The following is a 19,059-nucleotide window of genomic DNA, read 5'->3' as shown; positions in this document are numbered from 1 at the left end:
TTACTTGTAATTTCTAAATGGTTGTATATATTGTAACTTTTACTTTACAGATCAGAGTAGCCTGCCTACTTCTTCCCCCACCACAACCACCACTGGATTTTACTGGCTGAGACTGTGTTGTCTGGGTTGATCCTGAGCATCATGGGCACAGTACATCAGTGGTTCCCAAACCTTTTCATGTCGAGGACCCCCAAATTGATACTAATTAGCCCACGGACCCCCTTTGAAAAGGTATGCCAGGGACAGTTTTACGGCTCTAGCAGTGATTCTCAACCCGTTTAATTTCAAGGACCATTAGTCTACGGACCCCCATTTAATGGCATTTTCTATCTCTGGGACCCCAGAGATATATTCTAAAATCAATGTTAATTTAACTCTGAGAGTGTACAAATGGAACTAAATGGACCCTAACGGGTCCATTTGGTTCCAAACTATCATGTAGCTGGACCTCCTGGAACTACCTCAAGGACCCCAGGGGGGTCCCTATAAGAGAAAATCGAGAATGTTCATACAGTGTCTTGATACTTGGACAGTTAAGCCTTACATAATTCCATTGCAAAAGTGTGACAGAGTAAAAAACGTCACTTTATTCGTCTTCAGAATGCGTCTCCTTGTGCTGTATTCTGGTCACGGTCACCCTGGCTCTTCAGGCAACGCGGCCTGGTGTAGTGCAAAATCTCTCCTCACACAAGTCATTAAGGCAGCTGTACAAATATATCAAAAAATAGTTGTGCACTGACAGACTGACCGACTGTTCGGTCAGTCAATGAGTCAGTCAGTCGATCGATCCATCAATAAACAAACTACTCGGCCTGGGCTGTGACTCAGCGGTCCAGGCACCTTGGCCGGTAGTCCGAGTCTGGCAGTGTGCCGCGGGTTCGACTCCCGATCCCGACTGCCCTTACTGCATGTCACTCCTCCATCTCTCTCCCCGATTTCCTGTCAGCCTACCGTCTGTCCCTCTATAAAAATAAATAAACAAACTACTCAATAAATAGACAGGTCCTGCGTTCCAAAGTAGTAAGACCATGTTTGTTCCACTGGTGGGAAATAGACAGGTGTGAAAAATAGACAGGCAGTGAAATATACACATTTTGAGACCAAGTTTTGTGAGCAAGAGTCCTTTTTCACTATACACCATATCCAAGGAGTTCACTAGAGCGGCAGCCATAACATTCTTCTCTTATGGGGGTCCTTGGCATATGTTTTTCAAATAGGGGGGTCCGCGGGCTAATTAGTGTCAATTTGAGGGTCCTTGACATGAAAAGGTTTGGGAACCACCACTGCTCTAAACCACATTCCCTGGAGATCCAGGACTATATCTTGCCCCACCCCCTATCCCTAAACTTATTTGCCATTTTCTACTAATTTGAAAAACCTTTCAAAATAGTTCAAATAGTTGATCTACAAGCTCACAACGTGTCGATGTATAGCCTATCGGCTAGTTTTTCAGAATAGAAAAAAAAAGGCAAATAGGTTTAGGGATAAGTGGTAAGATGGGGCCCTAGTCTCCTTTTCAATCACAAAAACATTAAAAAAAACCAAAAACGTTTTCTACCTTGAATATTTTCTTGCAAGCTGCAACGTCAGCAAACTTCTCACTGGTAGGCCAGTCAATCTAAGATTTGACCCAAAATAAATTGCAATAGTAATCGTTCAAGGTTTTTTATGATCCTTAGGTTCATCCAAATAACATGTTAAAAATTGATTATCTAAATTTTGGATCATGGTAAATTCAGGGTACCATTGAAAACCCATATAAATTGTAATTATGTTTAAGTATCATGCGTCATGTCAAACTAGGGGTTATTCATGATTCTGAATCAATTGCAAGCATTGGTTTTGCACGGAAAACACTCCTTGGGCTAAAAACGGCCATAGCCGTCTTCAGAAATGTGATGGGTCATCACATTTGGGCAAGTGGCTATGGCCGTTTTTAGCCCAAGGAGTGTACAGTATGATTCATAGTGCTGTACAACGAGTTTGCTGCTGCAATAAGGACTGAATAAGACTTAAACTAGAGCAGGTTGGAGGAAACAAATACAGACTGATGCAGGCAAACAGTGTGGTTTATTGACACAATCGTACAGGCAAACCAAATCACAGGGCAATGCGCAGATAGTGGCCCATACAGGCATTACATTGAACAGCTCTATTCACCAGGCTGAAGAAAGAAATCTTAGGATCAGAAACAAAACAAAATGTGTCATGTGCAAATAATATTTTCCACACTCATTTCACTTTTGGTCAAGTGAAGTGAAATGAAGCTACTTTGCAGTGTGTGTCCCTAAAAGCTTTTATAGAGTATTTAAAGTTTTAAACATCGAGGGGGAAAAAGGTGGAACAACACAAATCTAAATGTCACAACAACAAGCACCAAATCACTGCTGACTAACTGATGGATCTTTTCTTTAAAGTCAGTAAAAACCTGAGTTGAGATTCACGATCCTATTTGAGGGGTGCTAGACCCTCCTATATACAGCTTTTGTCCTCACAGGTCTCAATATTTGCCATTGACAATGAAAGGCGAAATGAATTGTGTGTGTGTGTGTGTGTGTGTGTGTTGGGGGGGGGGGGGGGGGGGGGGGGGTGAAGAAAGGTAGAAATAACAGGATCTTTTAAATTTGGTCAGTTATGCAAATTACTATGGAAATGGAAATATTGGCAGCTTGGATCTGAGATAAAGAAACCGATTAGAAATTCTTGGATTGGTCACAGTAGGAAGGCTTCACTCTCCAGAATGGATGCACTGATGAGTTTTTAATGTTTTATACTGACTAAATAACTTTCCACATTTACCACACCCAAAAGGCCTCTTCAGTGTGAATTCTCCTGTGTCTCTTCAGGGTAGACATTCGAGCGAAGCTTTCCCCACATTGATCACAGCTGTAAGGCCTCTCCCCAGTGTGAATTCTCCTGTGTGTCTTCAGGGTAGACATTTCAGTGAAGCTTTCCCCACATTGATCACACCCAAAAGGCCTCTCTCCAGTGTGAATTCTCCTGTGTGTCTTCAGGGTAGACATTCGAGTGAAGCTTTCCCCACATTGATCACACCCAAAAGGCCTCTCTCCAGTGTGCATTCTGTTGTGTCTCTTGAGGTGAGACATTCGAGCGAAGCTTTCCCCACATTGATCACAGCTGTAAGGCCTCTCCCCGGTGTGAATTCTCCTGTGTGTCTTCAGGGTAGACATTAGAGCGAAGCTTTTCCCACATTGATCACAGCTGTAAGGCCTCTCTCCAGTGTGCATTCTCTTGTGTCTCTTGAGGTGAGACATTCGAGTGAACTTTGTCCCACATTGATCACAGCTGTAAGGCCTCTCTCCAGTGTGCATTCTCTTGTGTCTCGTGAGGTGAGACATTTGAGTGAAGCTTTCCCCACATTGATCACAGCTGTAAGGCCTCTCTCCAGTGTGCATTCTCTTGTGTGTCTTGAGGTGAGACATTTGAGTGAACTTCGTCCCACATTGATCACAGCTGTAAGGCCTCTCTCCAGTGTGCATTCTCTTGTGTGTCTTCAGGGTAGACATTGTGGTGAACTTTGTCCCACATTGATCACAGCTGTAAGGCCTCTCTCCAGTGTGCATTCTCTTGTGTGTCTTGAGGTGAGACATTTGAGTGAACTTCGTCCCACATTCATCACAGCTGTAAGGCCTATCTCCAGTGTGAATTCGTTGGTGGATTTTGAGATTGTGAACTGAAGTGAAGCCTCTTCCACATTGATCACAGCAGCAACGTCTTGGTTTAGGTAGGTCCTGGTCTGGACAGGTATCTGAGGTAGAAAACATAGATCTGATAAGAGCTGGATTTGTGCATCAATCTGCCTTCAAGTTCAGACCCAACTTTATACACGTCACACTACTGTATACATTTAGTTGACCAGGGTCCCCCAGGAGTCTATACTTGGTCCGCTCCTTTTTCCCTCTACGGCAAGTCTCTTGGCCAAAAAGAGCCGATCTACAAGCTCAAAATGTGTGAGCATTGTGAGCTTGTAGATCTGCTGTTAGTCAAATGTTCACCCGTAGATTAACTTGTTTGGGACCGAAACAGACCGTGGATAAGTGAAACCCACAGGTTTTATTTATCTAAAAGTAATAATGTACTCATACCGTACATAGGTATTATGACATGACCACCGGTTTTCAGTTTTAGATAAATGCATAGGCCTATGAATGAACCTGCACTAATTAATGTCCGGATTGAAAACCGGACGCGGTCCAAAATGAACCGAGGATAATTAAAATGTATTAGACCTGGTCTGTAAGTGTGTTCTGCAACTTCTGCTCTGTGTGTGTGTGTATATATATATTAGTGCCCGTCCACACAGATAATGTCATGCTCCACACAGATTATGTTCCAACTTGCATCTTCCCACTGGCTTGGGAAAAAAAATCCATTCGGGGCAGACCCATGCTACCCTCTAATCTGCGTGACAATTCGTAAAGTGGTGCTAGACTTCACTTTCAAACATGTTTGTAACTTCAAACTCCAATTTAACCAGGATATATTAATTGAAAACACACATCCTTGGTTCAAGTGAAGTTCTAATGACTATAAAAAAGAAAAAGAAATCACACCTGTGTGAACAGGGCGGTGCAACTATGCTGTTATTGTTATAGGTACTGTACTGAACTCTAGCGCAAACCCCAGGTCACACAGCGCTACTGCAGCTGTCATACTGCTGAAACCGTCATACATTATGTATGTACATACAGTACATACATACATACACGGGGACACACACAGTGCTGCGTACTGGAGCGGCTAGGCACAGCTCAAAAAAAGATATTTGAATTAAGTGAAATCCCTGAAGATACCTTTAAATGGTGACTGTTGTATGAGCGCAACATTACACTCGAGCGTGTGCTTTACTGTGGTCATTGGCACTTCAGTGGCGCCTGTGGAACGACACGCTTGATGACGTCAACGACTGTGTGAGCAACACGGATACAAAGCGACAAATATGCATGTGTATCTTTGCATCTGCCTTTGTGAACGCAGCATCAGTCGTTGGTCCGGGAACCCCCAGGGGTCGTTGGGGGTGGTCGTTAACCAATTCTGGACGGGAACTCCTTTTGGTGTTTTAAGGGACAGAGTGCCGCGCTACAGTTTTTTTTAACTAAAAACTTTGCTTCTGGGGGTCCCTGGAACAACACATTTCAAGATGGGGGTCGGCGGCCAAATAAATATGGGGGTCCTTGACATGAAATAGTTTGAGAACCACTTATATAGAAACTGAAAAACTGTCAGGATTTAGAAGACATTTGTAGAATTGTCCACTTAATATAGCATGACTAGCACGACAATCATTTTAACAACTTTATCCATTATTATGTTGGCTGTTCAGATATAGCAGATCTACAAGCTCACAGTGCGTCACTTTGTGCTGCGTTGAGAGCTTGTACAGCTATTGTTAAAAATATATATCAAAATCGTTAAATTATTTTGAATTATATTGTTATGCTTTATGGTGTCGTCCACAGTTAACAGTCTTGTATTTAGTTGTACTTGAAATGTACTGTAATTCTCCAAACTGTTAATAAATACTTAAATCAATCAATCAATCAGTCCTTGACATGAAAATGTCTGAGAACCTACTGGTGTAGACTAAATAACATTGGCAAACTCATACAGCCAGAAATAAATCATGTGCAGTGCAGACAGATGTGTGGATGATTATAATTTCTCTATTAATCCTTTAGAATTGTATTTTGAAGCCTAGTTTCCGTCTGTAACGTTAGTGGCTCTCAACCTTTTCAGGCCACGACCCCACACAATAATCATATTTGAACTGTGTCTTAATTTCACACATCTTATATTTAATAGTGCAACACCAACTACTGAAGCAATCAAAATGTATTACTATTCTGAAATATCATCATGTGATAAAATATGACGTGGTATCAGATCAGGATAGAGTAGACCGACATACTCGCCGATACCGATAAAAGCATTTTAGGCAGTATCGGCAGCTTTTCTGATACCAGGACAACTCTACCAATAAACAGTGATCAATTGTTTTATTCATAGATTCTGAGAGTGGTCCTCTACTTTTTCATGTCAAGGACCCCCGAGTTGAAACCCTGAAAACAGTGTGCTAGGAACCCCAGAAGAGAACATTTGTGTTAAAATTGTACACATGACATCCAAGGTGTGCAGTAATTCACCACACAGCTTTGTCGCTCGCCAAAAAGAACAGATGTATGCTAATAATTGTAACAGTGAACATGTTTAGAGTATTAAAGCAGTACCTATTAGACTAAATGATTACATTAACATAGTAAAACAGGTCATACCTATTCTGTGTAACTTGATCACTGGTAACATGGCGGCCTGCATCACTGCTGGTCTTCTCTTGAGATGTGATGATGAACCATCCAGACCGCTCAGGTCATCTGGGGAAGCTCTGCTTCCTGTCCCTGGAATCCAAACAGCATTTAGTTAATATGCACCAACTACATACCTGAACAAACTGAACTGCTGCAACTCTGTTCTTTTAAAATGACAGCTAAAAACCTTTATGCTATTTGCCTTTCATTGACATGTTTTAATTATTCTTCTGCACTGTAATTTAACTCATATTTTAGTTTTATTTCTTACGTTTGTTTGTACCGTTACTAGAGTATCCTTTTATAATGTTCTCCTTTGCTTAAAAGATTATAAGAGTATAAGAAATACTTTAGTTAAAAAAAAACAATTGAGGGGGGCCTAGTGAAAGTTACAGGTATGGTGTATGTTATTAGCTCCACTTGGAACCTCAACACAAACCGAGCTATGATATCAAATGTGATCTTAGCTTACCATATTCACAGTAATACTATATCATTTTCCATCATATTCAAGGGCTTTTGGAGAGAAATTAGACTTCAGTCTCTTTATTGCGTAGGGGTGTGTGTCTCTGTCCAGGTGGTAATCGTTGACACTCAATGATCACCAGGGAGGCAATTATGTTTCTGCAACTGTTAAATAAGTCTTCGAATCAGTGGTTTTCAACCCTTTTCATATCAAGGCCCTTATTTATTCTGCATTTGAGCCACAGACAATTATTTGATGAGATTTAGACTTGCAGACCCAAAACAAAATAGGTACATATTGCCATGCTTTATTGACGTTGGTACCATAGGAGAGAACAGGCAAATGTTGATAAAAATAAAAAATAAAACAATTCTTCAAAAATTCTCTAATTGTGTAGACTTATTGGAAATTAACTTATTTAACTAATGCAGATGTTTAACAATAATGTACAGTAACTCATGAAAAAACAGTTTTGGTTTCATTTTACAGTCTCAAGGGTCCATTTGGTTACCAACTCTCCATCATTTAGCTGGGTCAGGTGACCACCACCTGGAACCCCCTCAAAGACCACTGCTTGAGAACCACTGTTCTGTAGTCTACATCTATGACTTTAACAGAAAATACATTTTCAGGGTGCTGTTGTAATCTAAATACGGGACCCTCGTCTGGGTTGACAGACAGGTAGTGTGTGCAGGCTGGGTGGTGTGTGACAATCCTGTTGAAGTATTACTTTGGTACGGCGACTGCGGCCGGCGGGTACCCGGGAGATAGGGTTGCCACCCGTCCCTTAAAATACAGAATCATCCCTTATTGGAGAATTAAATGATGGGTCCCTTATTGAACCAATAAGGAACACAGTTTGTTCCTTATTTTCCTAAATAGCCTCTACACGTCAACACTGAATTTAACAATAATGAACAAAACAAAAACACAGGAAATATTAAAGTCAGCACAATTGTTCTAGCAGGAGGCACACAGTACCTAAAGTAGCCTAAACCAGTGGTTCCCAAAGTGGGGTCCGGGGACCCCCAGGGGTCTTTGAGGGAGTTCCAGGGGGTCCCCAGCTAAATGATAGTTTGGAACCAAATGGACCCTTATGGGTCTGTAACTCAGAGAGTGTACAAATGGAACCAAATGGACCCTCAGAGTTAAATTAACATTGATTTTACAATATGAATTGGGGGCCCAGAGATAGAAATGCCATTAAATGGGGGTCCGTAGACTAATGCATGTCAAACTGGTACTTGAAATTAAATGGGTTGAGAATCACTGCGTAAAAATCCTCTCTTATGGGGGTCGCTGGCATATATTTTCTAATGGGGGTCCGCGGGCTCCTAGTATAGAGTCCTGTAGCCATTCCAGCCAGGTGGGTTCGGGGAGTGAGGCCAAGTAGTAGCCTGACCAGTTTGTTTTGGGAAGTCTGGAGCCTTGTTTTAAGGGCCTTTGAGGTGCTGTGGTACCGTCCAGGAGGTGCATGCATAGTCGAGGAAACCTTGTACGAGGGCTCCTGTTAGGGTCTTCAAGGTGTTTTTGTTGACCAGTGAGGAGATCCTGTATAGGAATCTTGTTCTTTGGTTGACTTTTTTGATTACATTGGTGGCCATTTTATCACCAGAAAGATTTGACTCCATGATGGAACCTAGGTAGGTAATTTCATCTTTTCGTGTTCTTCATGTTCAGCTCATTTTCAGTTCTTCATGACCCAAACATCCAGTAAGGGCGAAATCCATTTGACATTTGACAAACAGCTCCTGAGATCGATTCCGTATGGGACCTTATTTATCATCTTATTTATCCGTGTTTTTACAAGATGTCATGTCAGTAGTATTTCTATACCTGCCCAATAGCCCACATCTTGGCTGCTGATGTGGGGATAGGTTAGCCTGCTATTTCAGTAGACTATTATAGTTGATTGTTTAATAATGTTGAGTTTTAAAGTCTAATATAAATATAAATCAATATAATTAAATATTGTGCCCATTTAAAGAACCACTCGGATTCACAATCAGAACTCTTTGTTGTTATGCTCATTTGGAAAACAAAATTCTACTTCAAAAGTTGTGGATAGCATTAACAATAAGTTGAAGGGAAACTTCAACGTATTGCTTCAACTTATTGCTTCAACCTATTGCTTCAACCTATTGCTTCAACCTATTGCTTCAACTTCTAAATCGTTACCAAGAAATTTCTTCACCAATGTGTTTCTAAAGGTGTCTAATAACATGTACTAAAAGTTTGAAATTCAACTCCTGTGGGAAATTGAGTTTATTAGCATAATATGTGACCATACCCATAACATCCTATATAAGGCAAAAAAGTCCAAATTTCATCATTCTTTAAGTAGCATGTGACATATGAAACTAGGGTGATTTCATGATTCTGAATCCATTCCAAGCATTAGTTTTGCACAAAAAACACTCCTTGGGCTAAATTAGACCATATCCACTTGACCAAATATGCTGACCTCATCACGTTTGTGTGGCCGTTTTCCTCCCAAGGAGTGTTTTTGTGCAAAACTAATGCTTGGAATGGATTCAGAATCATGCAAACACCCTAGTTTCATATGTCACATGTTACTTAAAGAATGATGAAATTTGGACTTTTTTGCCTTATATTAGGATGTTATGGGTATGGTCACATATTATGCTAATAAACTCAATTTCCCACAGGAGTTGAATTTCAAACTTTTAGTACATGTTATTAGACACCTTTAGAAACACATTGGTGAAGAAATTTCTTGGTAACGATTTAGTTCCCAGATTTTCATAGATTTCTCTTACTATCAAGATCTCAAAGGTGGCAACCCTACCGGGAGAACAAATTAACGAGACACGAGACAGTATCACGCTAAGGTTCACAAAGTTTATTACACAAACAGGAAACATATATAGTGCTGGATCATAATGACGTGACAATAAGATATGAGACAGAAGAACGTGCCTACTGCAGCAAGGCTGACCTTGCTGCCGCCTAGATGTCTCTCGTAGCCTATCTATAAAGTATGCTACAGTACCGGCAGTACACAATACATATCAAGTACACTGTATCTCAAGTTCAAGTACATAGACTAAGATGTACTGTGCATGGGCTAATCATAACAGGTGCTCACACTAAACACACACGACACAAACTCACAAAGCCCATTTCACTGACAAAGCTACAGCGTTTTTATTTTCAAACGAGCAATATTTCATACTCCAGCTTCCAGCATCATTCATAAAGTCTTACCTGGTTGTCTGTGCTGCATCAGCATCATGATCATGGTCGGAGTTTAAAACAAGCTAAAAGAGCAGGCTACTTCACTGATGTCTTAACGCTGACAGTCTATCGGCAGACGGTAGAAAGGGGGCTGACCCACTAGGGCCTGCCCTATATAGGCGGGGTCGGTGGAGTTTATGCATGTGCAATTGCTCACTAAACACACACACGCACACACACAAAGCCCATTTTACTGACAAAACTACAGCGTTTTCATTTTCAAACGAGCAGCTTTGTTAGTTGCATCTCTAATATTGGTGCTCATCTCTAAATATTAGCACTTATAGACACCTGATCACAGACAATTCAGTACCATCTAAGCATATAGCAGGGGCCAGGGCTCAACTGGAAAACAATCTCTACAACAGGTGCCATCACTCGTAATTAACAAAATAATTCAAGAATGCATTTAACATACACCGATATCAAAGCAACAACAAAGCCCATTTAGGGGTATAATGTGGTCCTATCACTGCACTGGTAAATCTTCAATCACAATCACATTGGATTATTGTGAACTTGTGAATCAATACTGCCCCCCATCTGGCGGAGTCAGTTCTGGGGCAAATGTGACTTTTTTTTTCCTGAGACTGTTGTCTGGGTTGATCCTGATCATCATGGGCACAGTAGGCTACTGTGGTCCCCAAACATTTTCATGTCAAGGACGCCCAAATTGATACTAATTAGCCCACGGACCCCCATATAAGAGAAGAGTTTTATGGCTCAAGCAGTGATTCTCAACCCGTTAGATTTCAAGGACCCCCAGTTTGACATGCATGTAGTCTACGGACCCCCATTTAATGGCATAATAACATTACACGGGGCTACCTGTAATATAATGGCCTGTGGTTTGAAGCCATAATCCTTTGTGTTTATTCGGCAGCACAATTAATTGGTTTCCAAGTTTGACATATCAGCAGAATAGTTAGCCCCATATGTGCCCTGTCACTGCCCTCTCCCTACGCTCATTCTCCTACAGGGAACATACTGGGGCTACAGAATAGTTAGGCTACAGCTGACACTAAGAGACTAACATGTTGGTCCTAATTAAACGCCACACCACAAGAACAGTAGGCTAGTGCATTTTATTTCACCACCTCCTCTTTCATTGTCTCCACCAGGCCGAAAGCATGGGGAGAGAGTATGTTTGTCTCCACCAGGCCGAAGGCATGGGGAGAGAGTATGTTTTGCACTCCGTCCGTGTGTGTGTGTGTCCTTCCTTCCGTCCGTCCGTCCGTCCTTCCGTCCGTCCGTTACCAGCTAATCTCCGGCACCGTTGGCCCGATCAATGCCAAACTTTGCATACACACTCCCTGGATGCCAACGATGAACCTCTGCCCCACATTTTCCAGAACGGCCTGTTATAGCGCCACCATGAGGCAGCTTTTCACATTGTTTACCTAAAACTGCACGATCTGCGTGATACGTTGCATGCACACTCCCTAGGGGCCAAGGACAAACCTTTGACCTGCATTTTCCGCATCTGCCTTTTATAGCGCCACCAGGAGGCCGACTTTTGTAAAACACATTTTTTGATATTACTCCTCCAGATTCTGTCCAAAAATCTCACAAATCGTTACACAGTATCTCTATGGTCATGTGCTCAAGTCGGATCTGTCCGATATTTCATATTCCATCGTAATTGGCTATAATTGGCTTTCACAGTTTGCAAGATTGCCCCGTTTTGAACAAAAGCCTCAAATCATGAACGCAGCATGCAATTTACGTGAAATCTTTCACACATTTTCTTACTAGGCTGAGGAATATATCCCACCCTTTTCACATTGGCCTGTTATAGCGCCACCAACAGGTTGATTTTTGCAAAACACATTTTTGGAACAAAATGCTTCAAAAACATGTTTATATTAATCCTAAACATTTTGCCAAACATCTCACACAGTCCTATCCTCCTGGTGGAGACCTGTGCCCAGAAGGGCACTTTTTCTAGTTTGCACTCTGTCCGTGTGTGTCCGTCCGTCCTTCCGTCCGTCCGTTACCAGCTAATCTCCGGCACCGTTAACCCGGTCGATGCCAAACTTTGCACACACACTCCCTGGATGCCAACGATGAACCTCTGCCCCACATTTTCCAGAACGGCCTGTTATAGCGCCACCATGAGGCAGCTTTTCACATTTTTTACCTAAAACTGCACTGATCTGCATGAAACGTTGCATGCACACTCCCTAGAGGCCAAGGACAAACCTTTGACCTGCATTTTCCGCATCTGCCTTTTATAGCGCCACCAGGAGGCCGACTTTTGTAAAACACATTTTTTGATATTACTCCTCCAGATTCTGTCCAAAAATCTCACAAATTGTTACACAGTATCTCTATGGGCATGTGCTCAAGTCGGATCTGTCCGATATTTCATATTCCATCCTAATTGGCTATACTTGGCTTTCACAGTTTGCAAGATTGCCCCGTTTTGAACAAAAGCCTCAAATCATGAACGCAGCATGCAATTTACGTGAAATCTTTCACACATTTTCTTACTAGGCTGAGGAATATATCCCACCCTTTTCACATTGGCCTGTTATAGCGCCACCAACAGGTTGATTTTTGCAAAACACATTTGGAACAAAATGCCTCAAATCATCCAATAGGCCTATCTCACAGCCCGCTTTCCACGCCCACTTCCGGTAAATAGTGGTGTCATTTAACATTAGCATTTACACGTTTTTTTCTCTGGAGAATCTAAGTACATTTTCTAATGTAAAAATGTGACAGACCAATATTATTATGAAGCAAGCAAGATGGTAAATCAGCTCGAACAGATAGAACAAACCTTACCTTGAGAAAACAAAAGTTGTAGACTTCTTAAATTACCTCTGTTAACATGTAGCGTCTATGGAGTGACGTCACGCTATCACCACTAGCCCCGAAAGGGGGCGTATTAAGGGGGTGGGGAAATTCTGTGAGATAGGCTTATTGCCATCAAAGGCGTATGAAGAAATGGCAATCGGTACACATGATCTCTGTAGTCATGTGATCAAGACGAGTCTGTTGGATTTATCAGATTGTACACTGATTGGCTAAGATTGCCTTCCAAAGTTGGCCCGTTTTGTACAAAATGCCTGTTTTGTGGCCCGTGTGTCCTGCTCATCCAGAATTCTATCCTCAGAGATGCTATGAGGGATCTGGCTCTGTATTTCCTCAACAAAATGAAGAAAATTGTTGCAAAAACAAACAAAAAAACATCCTCCTAAACATTTTGCCAAACATCACACACACTCCTATCCTCCTGGTGGAGACCTGTGCCCGGAAGGGCACTTTTTCTAGTTGTGTCTGTTTATGATGTGGGTCTCCAAATATAGTGGAAGTAGGAGGTTGTCTTTGTTATGTTAGATATGGATGTCACGGGCATTGAAACTTGCACATTGTCAGTTGAATGTTGCTGACACGCGGACGCCAACACTATTGTGAATCAGCGCTGATTGGAGATTCTCTTCTGCTCTGATCAAACTAATTAAGAAACACTGCACTGAGTACTGTTATTTGTATGCCTCAATGTCTTGCAATGTATTCGTGTTTTATTTCTTACGTTTGTTTGTACCGTTACTAGAGTATCCTTTTATAATGTTCTCCTTTGCTTAAAAGATTGAGTATAAGAAATATTTTTGTTAAAAAAAAACAATTGAGGGGGGCCTAGTGAAAGTTACAGGTATGGTGTATGTTATTAGCTCCACTTGGAACCTCAACACAAACCGAGCTATGATATCAAATGTGATCTTAGCTTACCATAGTAACCGCAAGTCCGCAAGGTTGCCAGTTCGAACCCGGGCTCCCCCAGAGTTAGCATCGAAGTGTCCTTGAGCAAGTCACTGAACCCCTAATTGCTCCTGATGTGCTGGTTGGTGCCTTGCATGGTTTCCGCCGCCATCAGTGTATGAATGTGTGTGTGAATGGGTGAATGTAATGCACAATCGATGTAAAGCGCCTTGGATAAAGGCGCTATATAAATGCACCAGGTTTACAGTTGTAAAGAAGTTGTAAAGAAGTGGATGAAATTGATTTGTGTGCAAACTACTGTCATGTCATGTCATGTCATGTCATGTCATGTCATGTCATGTCATGTCATGACATGTCATGTCGTGGCAGACCACTTCGGTCTGCCACCTCGGGGCGACTGATTGCCTCGTCACTCAAGGGTCCTTCTGGCCGATCCACACGGTCACGACTCTTTTCTGTTCTGGCCCCACAGTGGTGGAATGAACTTCCCACTGATGTTAGGACAGCAGAGTCACTGCCCATATTTCGCCGCAGGTTGAAAACCCACCTCTTCAGGAAACACTACCCTTCCTCTCTGCCTGACCTACTTGTTGTTAACTAGTTGTACGAACGCTTGTTTTCTATTGTTTATTGGATCTTGTTTAGTCGATACACTTAATTGTTTTAGCTCATGCTCATTTGATTTAGCTATTTTGTCTCATCTGTTTAAGGAAATAGGTAGCTGATATATTGCACTTTTACCTTAGCGCTAGGTATACTCTTGGTTGCTTGTTTTTGCAGAAAATGCACTAAAGACTTCTGGTGATTAGTAGTTTTTGTTCCCTACCTATGTTGAATACACTTATTGTAAGTCGCTTTGGATAAAAGCGTCTGCTAAATGAATGTAATGTAATGTAATGTAATGTCCATATACTGTACTATACTATACTTGTACATCAAGCTGCCTATCGCCATGTAAACAGGATATAGGCTCCTGAACTATGGGCAACAAATGCCACTTAATTAGTTTATGCATACACTGTACTTTACTCTAGTGATATTAGGAATATTTGACAGACAGTAGACAGAAAAAAATAATTAAAAAGTTAACCTAATTATTTGGTGCACAAGAAATTTGGTGCTGATCGGCCGACAGATACTAGCGAACCAATTAAAACGGATGTTGGCTCACTGCTAAGATGAAGTTGTTGCTGTACTGTTTGCGTGCAGCAACAAAGGTTTGAATCTGACAGCAATATGTTGGAGACGTTAAAAAATTAAATTTTTAATCTTACAGTCACAATCATCTCTTTTTTTTCCAGTGTCTTAAAACCATAAAAAATAAATATACATTATGTTACAAAACATTTCCAGTGTCTTGGATCATAAAAAAACAAAAAAACAAAACAGAAAAAACCTAAAAAATAAAATTACATTTATAAACAGATTATATAAAAGCAAAACACTGGGTCTGGGATTTTGTTTTTCTTTCAGTTTCTCTTCTGTGTGTGTGTGTGTGTGTGTGTGTGTGTGTGTGTGTGTGTGTGTGTGTGTGTGTATACAGGCATTCGGTGGGGAGTAAACTTTACATTATTTTCATTGTACCAGGTAGTGAAAAGGACTACAGGACTTGTGGGTCTTGTAGTCCTTGTGGCAGGTTCTAGGTGAAGTTTATTTTAATCCATTAAGACCTGAGGCCGATTCTACAAATGCCTTCTAAATCCTGACCATGTCGCTATATATCGTCTCTGTCGGGTGGAAACCTCCAAATCTGTTATTTTTTCAGGATTCAAATTCAAAAGTAGCTCAAAACAAGTCGCTTTGTGTAGCGTTTAGAGCTTGCATGTGGATCTGCTACTACGCTGTAGTATAATCAAGCGTGGCGTTAATTTACCAAAAAAAAGGAAAAACACAACAAGTTAGAATATGGAGACAGTAGGTTTCTGCCCGACAACAACGATATACAGCTCAAATCTAAAATGACACGGATGCTTTTAGACGTAATTCAAACAATGCAGGGGTACTACCTGAAGGGTACTACCTGAAGCTCTCCGTCTTGATCTGTGGTTCATGTGTTTGGTCCGACGGAGCATTGGTCCGAACGACAACCTACCTCAAACCCTCACCCTAACCCTAACCTCCCACGGGGCAGCACACCTAAACCTAACGCCAACCCTCTCCCGACCCCCAACGCACCTCGGACCAATGCTCCTTCGAAACCAATGCTCCGTCGGACCATAGTATGCCTCCCCTTGATCTGTGGTCTCCCATGCTGCAGGTGCCGGGGTAGCAAATGAATGGAGCAAATCAACAGTATATCCGCTATGTCAACGTTTAACTTTGTATTGTTTGAATAGGGCTCTATGCACACAGGAATTCCTACTTCCGGGGCCCCTTCCCTGCTCCCTTCACAGGTGTGGATTCAATGATACAAATGAAGGCTCTGTTCCGTTCTGGTCAAACAGTGTCAGGGCGCTGCTATTGTACAACACCAGTGGGTCTCAAAGTGTCCTTGAGTGGGTTCCAAAGGCCCTGTACGGGGTGTGTACAATTTACATTTTGTACACTCTCAGAGTTATAGGGGTCCTTGAAATGAAAAGCGTCGAGAACCACGGTACACTACATGGAACATAATTAGTATAATCAGTAACACCTGTGAAGGAAGTAGGGTAGGGGCCTGGAAGTACAGTAGGAACCATGTGTGCATATAGAGCCTATGAAGTGAACTCAAGAGTGAGCCGAGGTCAGTGGTGGAAAGTAACTAAATACTACATTTGCTCAAGTACTGTATACTTAAGTACAAGCCAGCCTCGTAATGTGTCATGACTTTGGTAAAGCGGTGCATGTGTCTGTGTGTGCTCAAGCATTGTACATTATAGGCAGGACGGACCCAGGGAAAGTATCTTAGTCTTATGCTTAATTCATTCTCTGTTGGACAACGGAGACAGCAGATCTGCTACTGTCCGCTCTCTGCTATTGTCGACGAGCGACACGGCCTGCGAAGAATTATAACTCAGACTTTAACCCATTTTGGGCGGGAACCCCTTTTGGTGTTTTAAACATTATGTTATAATTTAGCTATTGAAAAATAGCAGATCTACAAGCTCATAGCGCGCCACCGAGTGGCGCGCTACGAGCTTGTAGGTCTGCTATTTTTGAAAAATTGTGAAAATATTTATTTCAGAAAACTGGAGGATTTAGAAGATTTTTTTAAAATTTCGAGGTCAGGCCTAAATGGGTTTAAGCACATTGCTTGTAATCACAGGGGAACTCGGTCACATTCCACAAAACGACGGTCCAAGGTGGTGTAAGTGGTTTGTTTTTTTGTTAAAATAACTAAATAAAGTAATCATTGCTTTGCTACAGTATAAAGTGTTTCTTTCGCCAATAGGGATCTCTCTGTCCCTCCAGCTCAATATAACTGAAGCTGAAAAACTGGTACTCTCTCCTAATTTGGATGAAATTGCAACCCGACTGAAAATGTATTTTCTGTTTCTAATGAGCGTAAGAGATGGAGAGACCTCTCTGTCACTGAACACTCTAAAGCAATGATTACTCTAAGAACATATAGAGCTTTAACAAAAGCCTTTTTTGTTTTAACCCAAGAATATCACTTACAGCGCCTTTCATTTAGACCTGAGGGAAAAAAGGGAACTTTGGACACCGCAAACTCCTGAGTCTTGATTTAACTCTGAGGTCCGTATGCGGGTCCAAGTTACGCTCTCAGAGTAAAAACAAACCCCTGGGAATCCGCAGTGTATGAGCACTTGTGACATTGTGGGTCACACAACCCAAAGTGTGCGTTCGTTTACTGCAGTGTGTATCCATACATTGTATTTGGTGCATGGTAGTATGGTACTATGCATGTACAATGTCATAATTCTGTTTACCACATTGTATTATACACAAACACTCATACGTGAGTGTTTCTATGCATGCATAAAGGTCTTTACACACCTGGAGGCCTGACGAATAAACACGTCCATATATAATACGAAAATGTGTCGCCGAATGTCTTCCGTGAAACTTCATAAAGCGGATCCCTCATTCATAGGTTGATTGCTTTATTTGTGGTGACAAGCAAGCCTCGTTGCTTTAGTGTTCGTGTTCTGTGTGGATGTACTCAATTATGACACAAATAACATGTCGAAAAAATATATTTTCGGGCAAATTAATTGCACGAAAAAAAATGCTCTTGGGTGTGTAAGGACCTCGAAACCTGAATCCAGGCACACGGGACAAAAGGCACACATTTTGACTCATTTGCACATCAGTCAATTAAAAACAGCATACGATAGGATTTTTCTTCCATTCAGAAGCTATACAAAATAGACTTGTTTCTTTTTTTGCTTTAGAAATATCTACAATTAATTACACTCTGAATGCAAATCTGTCTGGAAGAGCACTTGGTGAGTCTGTGAGTCTGTCCCAAAAAGTTCGAGTGACGATATTCTGCGCCACTCTTGAGATGAACACATGCATACAACAAGCTTCATGTGTGGAATAATCCAAGCGACACAGGACGTCCTGGTGCGGTCCCCACCAGTGCTTATGTGGAACTCGTAGTCCTTTGTAAACCATTTGGACTACAACCGGGGGCTGCACAAGCATGCATTGTTCGAGTCTGACGCAGCACTCGGCGGCCGCACACCTGTATGTACGTTATATGTCCATGTGTACCGGAAACTGCCCCTAAACACTGACGTTTTTTCCGCCATGTTAGTGGTATAATATTTCAACGGAATCACTCACAATCCCTCACAATCGTCCATGGAGGAGAAGGCAGCTTAGTTTCCGGGTTTCCGGTGGGCTCACAGTGCATTCTGGGGGGGGAGTTTTTCCATTTATTTTCTTCCTTTCAATTCTCGCTCCTTTAGTGGTTCTGTTTGTTTATTTTTGGCACACAAGGTTCCGTTGTGTCCCGTTTCAGTCCAACGTTCCCTTTATCCTTTCATCTGTCTTTTCTTTAACCAAGTTCTTCACCCAGGCAGTCTGTAGGGGGCACTGCTGCTGCTCCAGTGAGAGGAGGTGAGAGAGAGGTTGAACGGACGGATGGATGAATAGATAGAGATAGATGGATAGAGGTAGGTAGATAGATAGATAGATAGATAGAATGATAGATAGAATGATCGATAGAGATAGGACCTCTGGAATACTTGAAGCCTCTCTCTCTCTCTCTCTCTCTCTCTCTCTCTAATGTAGAATCCCCTCTCTTGCCCATCTCATCCGCTATCACTTCTTCTCTTTTATTGTCATCTCCTCTTCATCCTCCTCTCGTGTCCTCCTCCTCCTCTCGCCTCT

At 41.8% G+C, this 19,059-nt stretch overlaps 1 protein-coding gene across 1 annotated transcript; it reads right to left on the bottom strand.

Moving 5' to 3' along the window:
* Positions 1-2,051: 2,051 nt before the first annotated feature.
* Positions 2,052-10,131, bottom strand: LOC306916483 (uncharacterized protein). The gene is made up of 3 exons (XM_079494371.1): positions 10,021-10,131; positions 6,294-6,416; positions 2,052-3,769 (listed from the first exon to the last, which is right to left on the bottom strand). The coding sequence occupies exons 1-3, from the start codon at positions 10,052-10,054 to the stop codon at positions 2,796-2,798; spliced, it is 1,131 nt and encodes a 376-aa protein (XP_079350497.1). The 5' UTR covers positions 10,055-10,131; the 3' UTR covers positions 2,052-2,795.
* Positions 10,132-19,059: the final 8,928 nt, after the last annotated feature.

This window comes from Electrona antarctica, assembly GCF_951216825.1.
Source record: "Electrona antarctica genome assembly, chromosome: 23".
NCBI classification, from domain to species: Eukaryota; Metazoa; Chordata; class Actinopteri; order Myctophiformes; family Myctophidae; genus Electrona; species Electrona antarctica.
The sequence above is the reverse complement of the archived record's forward strand: the minus strand, read 5'-3'. Positions and strand labels throughout refer to the sequence as shown.

Excerpts from the sequence above, each read along its gene's own strand:
- LOC306916483 (XM_079494371.1), bottom strand. The coding sequence starts at position 10,054 with ATGATCATGATGCTGATGCAGCACAGACAACCAG. Across the intron at positions 6,417-10,020 it reads GATGCAGCACAGACAACCAG|GGACAGGAAGCAGAGCTTCC; the intron begins GTAAGACTTTAT and ends TTTGGATTCCAG. Across the intron at positions 3,770-6,293 it reads GATCAAGTTACACAGAATAG|ATACCTGTCCAGACCAGGAC; the intron begins GTATGACCTGTT and ends TTTCTACCTCAG.